This window comes from Dromiciops gliroides, chromosome 6, assembly GCF_019393635.1.
Source record: "Dromiciops gliroides isolate mDroGli1 chromosome 6, mDroGli1.pri, whole genome shotgun sequence".
In the NCBI taxonomy this organism is placed as follows: Eukaryota; Metazoa; Chordata; class Mammalia; order Microbiotheria; family Microbiotheriidae; genus Dromiciops; species Dromiciops gliroides.
This window is the reverse complement of record NC_057866.1, coordinates 13,032,875-13,038,874: the sequence shown is the minus strand read 5'-3', so window position 1 is coordinate 13,038,874 and position 6,000 is coordinate 13,032,875. Positions and strand designations below refer to the sequence as shown.

The 6,000-nt window shown below is 53.1% G+C and overlaps 1 protein-coding gene across 1 annotated transcript in view; it reads right to left on the bottom strand.

Annotated features, from left to right (window-relative positions):
* Window positions 1-281: 281 nt before the first annotated feature.
* FADS3 (fatty acid desaturase 3) overlaps window positions 282-6,000 on the bottom strand; it is a 28,291-nt gene continuing 22,572 nt past the window's right edge. The window contains 6 exon segments of the mRNA XM_043973499.1: window positions 282-758; window positions 1,555-1,680; window positions 2,027-2,106; window positions 2,939-3,035; window positions 4,431-4,528; window positions 5,072-5,148. Of these exon segments, the coding sequence (XP_043829434.1) occupies window positions 707-758; window positions 1,555-1,680; window positions 2,027-2,106; window positions 2,939-3,035; window positions 4,431-4,528; window positions 5,072-5,148 (530 nt within the window). The 3' untranslated portion in view covers window positions 282-706.

Here is a 6,000-nt window from a genome sequence, read left to right as displayed (position 1 = left end):
AACAGACAGACAGATAGACACACAGACAGACAGACAGATAGACAGACACACAGACAGACAGACACACAGACAGACAGACAGACAGACACACAGACACACAGACAGACAGACAGACAGACACACAGACAGACACACAGACAGACAGACACACAGACAGACAGATAGACAGACAGACACACACACACACACACACACACACACACACACACACACACAGGCTCCCCGACTCCACAGCCAGAATGTTCCAAAGAGGACTCACTCACCACACAAGTAATCACAGCTGTGTTCAGCTTATCGGTGTGTTTTTAATCATTAACCTACAATGCTCACAAACCAGGCAGGAACCCAAGCCCAGCCAAAATCAAGGGCAGAGGCGGGGAGCAGACCTGAGAAGGAAGTCTGCAGTCTCCTCCTCTGCTGGGGTCTGGCCCTGAGCCCACATGCCCTGGACAAGTCCCCTAAGATCTCTCCAGGTGGAGCCTGGGGCTTCAGGGCCAGAAAAGACCCGGGTGGGCCCAGGGTTCTGAATAGGGGAAGAGCTGGGCCCAGTTGTACAGGGCTGAGCTTGGTAGAGATGCCTTCTTCAAAGGGCTCACTGGCTCAGCCCCTTCTTCCCCAACTCCCCCCAAACTAGACATCGAGTGTGAGGCTGAGAGTTGGGCACCAGGTGGTAAGGCTGCCCTGGGCTCTCTCCACCTAGGCGACTTCACTCGTGGAGGTAAGCCTCCAACCAAGCATCACCGGACTTCTTCAGGGACCTGTGGAAAGGGAAGGGACAATCTTACCAACATGGAGTGACGTCAGGGTGGGCATGCTGGGAGACCTCTCCTTCCCCAGGGCCTTACAGAAAAGCTGGTCAGAAACGGGGGTGACCCTGGCACAAGGGGCGGGTGACCAGCCCACAATGGCCCCTTGACCTTGACCTGGGTAATACAGAGTCATAAAGAAAGCAAGAGACTGGAAGACAGAAAATTTGGGGTCTAACACCAGGCCTCCCAGTCAGTTACTTGGCCTTAGATGAGACCATGGGGGTGTAAAATGAGGGCCTTGAAGGCCATTTCTAACTCTGACATTCCCTGTTCTAAGGGCCCTCCCAGCTCTGACCTTGTGTTCTAAGCTCTACCTCAGACACTCCTTTCTGTTCTAAGGTCCCTCCCAGCCCACCTCATCTGCATCTTTACAAGGTGGCTCATCTCAATTCTAGATGGCTATGTGACCTGCTCTGTCCCTCACCCCTTCCCTACTAATGTTCCTAGTTCTCTTGGTGGGGCGGGGCTAACAGAACAAGTCTAAAACCCCATCCACATGACAACCCCTCAAATGCAGGGCCGTGTTGCCCCACAAACCCAGGACCAATTCCAGGAAGGAAGTGAATCTCCTTGGTGACCAGTGGAAGACTGACCTGGGCCAACCAACCCTCCTGAGATGGGGGCAAGAGGAGGCCCCCAGCACCCGACTAGACTATAGCATCTTGAAGGCAGGGCCCTGGGCTGATCTAGGCTCCGCATTCTCCCCACCCCCCAGCAGAGTGCTTGCACACAGTAGACAGGTTACCCGACAATGTCCACCAGCGCCTTCAGGAAAGGCTTCACCTCATAGTTGAGTCCATGCTTGGCACAGAGAGACTTCACCAGGGGGGCAATCTTGTGGTAATTGTGCCGAGGCATTGTGGGAAAGAGGCTAGGGAAAAAACAGGAGAGAGGAGGGCTTGAGAAGCCCCTTGGACTGAGAGGGAGGGGCCGCTATGTGTGTGACCTTGGACAAGTCACTGGAAATGGCCCTGGGCCTCTGTTTCTTCCTCTACAACATGAGGAGGCTGGACTAGGAGCCTCTGAGGGCTCTCCCAGCACCAGCGCTGGGACCCTCAGTCCTCAGCCCACCTGCCTTCATTTGTTCCTCCTGGGACTCAAGCAGGCAGAAAGTCACAGGTGTGATTCAAACCCAGGTTTCTAGACCCAGGGCTTGAAAACATTCTTTTCTTTTGATCTGCACCCCTAGTTCCCTCCCAGCTCACACCCCGACTCACTGATGCTCAATCTGGAAGTTGAGATGGCCGCTGAACCAATCATTAAAGAGAGACTGCTTCACGTTACAGGTGGCTTCCAGCTGCGGGGAAGGCGCAGGGTTGGGAAGGTCAGACGGGCGCTCCCCCAGCTCCCCCCTCCCAGACCCATGGGGCAGTGCTGGGCAGGGCAAACCAAGGCCCAGATTTGGAGGCCTGGGATCTGGGTTCCAATGCTGGCCCTGTCCCTTCCTCCCTGGCTAAGTGACCTCCCCTATCTCGGCCTCATCTGTAAAATGGAGACAGCAATGCTTTCACTACCAGATTCATAATTGGGAGGAAAATGTTTCATGAAGGCCACTAGGTGGCGCAGTGGATGGAGCTCTGGACCTAGCATCCCTAGCCAGATTTATCCACATAGCCTATGGATATCCATTCATATTAGACACTTAATTGTTAGCTGGGTGACCCTGGACAAGCCATAACACATATATGTATAGTTACATGTAGTATATTGTCTACATTACATTACGTTGTTATATTGTATTCATATTATGTATGTGTGCATATACATACATCTCTGCAAGCCTTATGATACTGTTACCTTTAATAAAGAACCAGCTTTAATCCATGTTCTAGGTTTAATAAAAAAGGGTCCTGTTCACCTTCGTAAGTTCCTAGGTGCTACAGAAATGTGAACGAGGGTGCACGACATGGGGGTTCTCCCCAGCAACCTTCAGCCCCTCAAACCCTGCTATACATTGCCCCCCCTTCCCCTGGACGGCTTCTTCAAGGGGACATTGTGTCTCTAAGGTATCCCTGGCAAGTGTAGGCTTCCCAGAGGTAGAGTGCCCTGACCACTCACACCTTCCTTCCTGCTCTCCCAGGCAGGAGCCTTCCCTTCACACCACCCTGATCTCAGCCCCAAGTCCTCACCTGGGCGCTGACCCAATCTCTGTGTTTCTCGCTGCCAATGTCCTTGGGAATATGATTCATCTGGGTGACCCACACAAACCAGTGACTCTCCAGGACCCTGGAGAGGAAACGAGATGGGCACTGCCCTGCCAAGTTCCCTGGGGATGCCCCATAGAGCCCTGGTTCAGGGTGTGCTGGGGGAGTCAGGCTGGCTAGGGAGGGGAGGGGGCAGCAGAGGGCAGTGCTCACTGACAGAAATCCCTCTAGACCCTAATGGTTGTCAGGCACACTGTGATCCAGCATCCTTCATCTCCAGGGGAAAATGGCACAGGCAGCCCTAGGGGCCTGTGGATGGAGACACCCCACAACGCCACTGGGGAGAGGCGCAAAGGAGTGAAAAGCAGACCGGTCAAGTCCCACCAAGTTCATGAGCATTTATGAAACATGTAACAACTCACTAAACGAGGACACTGAACAAGATGGCCTCTCAGGTCACTCTAAATCAGAGGATCCCAGATGGTGAGCTGGGAGGGGCCTCCCCCCCACCTCCATTTTACAAATGAGGGAAATGAGGCTCAGGAAGCTCAGTGACTTGCCCAAGGTCACACAGGGAATGGACTTCAGAATCAGGATTTGAACCCAGGTGCCCAGACTCTGGATTCCATGCTCTTTGGACTGTGGGGAAAGACCATTGATTTGGGAACCAAAAGAAGTGGGTTCTGTTCCTGGTTCTGCCACTTAATATTTCCCCTCATTAAGCCTCAGTTTCTTCATCTATAAAATGGGAACCGTAGTACCTGAACTGTCTGCCTTACAGGGTTGGTTGATGCAGGGAAGGGCTTTGTTAAACCTCTAGAACTCGCAGCTGTCCTTGTTATTAGGAAAGAAAGGAAGGCTGGGGTTTGGGAAGGTGGCATCAAGATAGAGACCTGAGGGCAGGTGGGGCAGGACGAAGGAGGCGTGAAAACGTTGGCTCCCCTGCTTAGTAACCTCCTGGGGCTCCCTAGTACTTCTAGGATCAAACAAACTCCTCCATTTGGCATTTAATACTCTTCCTAGCCTGGTCCCTTCCTCCCTTCCCAGTCTTTTGACCCTTTCTTTGTCCCCTCTAAAGTCCATCCCCCCTGGCCTGTTCGCTGGTCCTGGAATATGACAGCCCATCTCTGACTGTGCCTTTGCACAGGGTATCCCTACCCTCACTCCATCTCTGCACTTCACTGGCTTCCTTCAGCACCCCCTTGGGAAGGAGGCCTTTCCTGGTCCCCTTCCCCGCACTGCTGGGGCTTTCTGGGATTACCTCCCATTTACTCTGCATATAAGCCCTGAGTGCCTCTTATCTTCCAGTTCTCTCCCCATTAGACCGTAAGTCCCCTGAGGGCAGGGGTACTTTGGGCCTTTCTTTGTGTCCTGGCACACAGTCAGTTTCAATAAATGCATGTTGACTGACTGAATGACTTAAGGAAGGAAGACAGGAAGGAAATCAGCAAAGCCGCCACACCAGTTCCAGACATACCTGACGGAGGCAAAGAGGAGCAGGGTTCCTGGCACGCCGTAGAAGGGCGCGTAAGACGTGAAGAATCGGACGTAAAAACTGCTGGCCCAGACCAGGTCCTAGGGAAATGGGGGAGCCGTTGGACCTTCACTGCCCTCCCCTGGGTCTCCTCCTCCCCTCCCCTTCCATCCCACTCTGGGGGAGAAACTGACACCAGGAAGGAGGAAAGAGATGAAGCTGGGGATGGAGGGGGGGGGGAGAGAAAGCGGGGAAGGGGGAGGGGCATCATTCTTTCCAATTCCTGGTCATTTCAGCTCTAGGGCTCACAGGGCTTGGCTGGATTTGCCTATTTTCTCCCTTGCTTCCTGAAGCATTCTGTCTGTCTCTCTGTCTCTGTTTCTCACTCTCTCTATCTCCATCCCTGTCACCTCTCAGTCCGACTGTCTCTGTCTCTATCTCTGTCTCTCTCTGTCTCTCTCTGTCTCTGTCTCTGTCTCTGTCTCTCTGTCTCTCTCTCTCTGTCTCTCTCTCTCTCACACACACACACACACACACACACACACACCCTTTCCCGACACAGCTCCCTCCACCACCTTCCTCCCACACTGCCTCTGCCTCCTCCCTCCCCAGCTCCCCAGGACCACACCCACCCCATCACTCACCGTCCACTTCATGCACACCAGCATATACGCCAGGTTTTCCACCTCAAAATTCACCAGTGTGAGGAGGGGTGGCCCAACTGTGGGGGAAGAGCAGGGATTGTCAGCAGGGGAGGGGTCCCGCCAGCCCCGTTCCAGAGCTTGGTGGAGAGATGACCAGGTGCAGGGTGGGGGAGGGTCCTCAGACAAAGGTGGGCATGGGGAGGTCTTGGATCCAGAGCTTGAAGTGACCTAAAGGACCTTCGAGGACATTGAGTCTAAAGGCCACATTTACAGACCAGGAAGCTGAGGTTATTGGAGGGAAGCCATACTGAGCTCCCCATTGAAGGCAGCAGGGACTAGAACAAAGAGCCATAAGAGGCCTCATCTACCTCGACCTTTCTTGGACCCCAGAAGACCCACATCTGAATCCTGCTTTGGATGCTCTCTGGCTCTGTGACCCTAGGCCGTCTAGACTCAGTTTCTTTGTCTGTAAGATGGCCATAGCAATAGCATCAACCTCCCAACGGTGTTGTGGATGAGATAACACAAACCTCTCAATGCTATTTCTTTTCTTCTTTTTTTTGGTGGGGCAATGAGGGTTAAGTGACTTGCCCAGGGTCACACAGCTAGTAAGTGTCAAGTGTCTGAGGCTGGATTTGAACTCAGGTCCTCCTGAATCCAGGGCTGGTGTTTTATTCACTGGGCCACCTAGCTGCCCCCCCTCAATGCTATTTCAATGTTAGCTACAGTTATTTTATCAGGGAAGAACCTGAAGCCCAGGCAAGGGAAATTACTTGCCCAGAGTCACACACACAGTGAGGGAAGAGCCTGTTCTCTGAATCCAAATTCAGCTTTAGGGGGAGAGGATACGGCTTTGACTGTCCCTTCTGCACTAGTTTTGCTGTGGCTTCAGCCAGGTCTCTTCCTCTTGCTGGGCCTGTTTCTTTCTT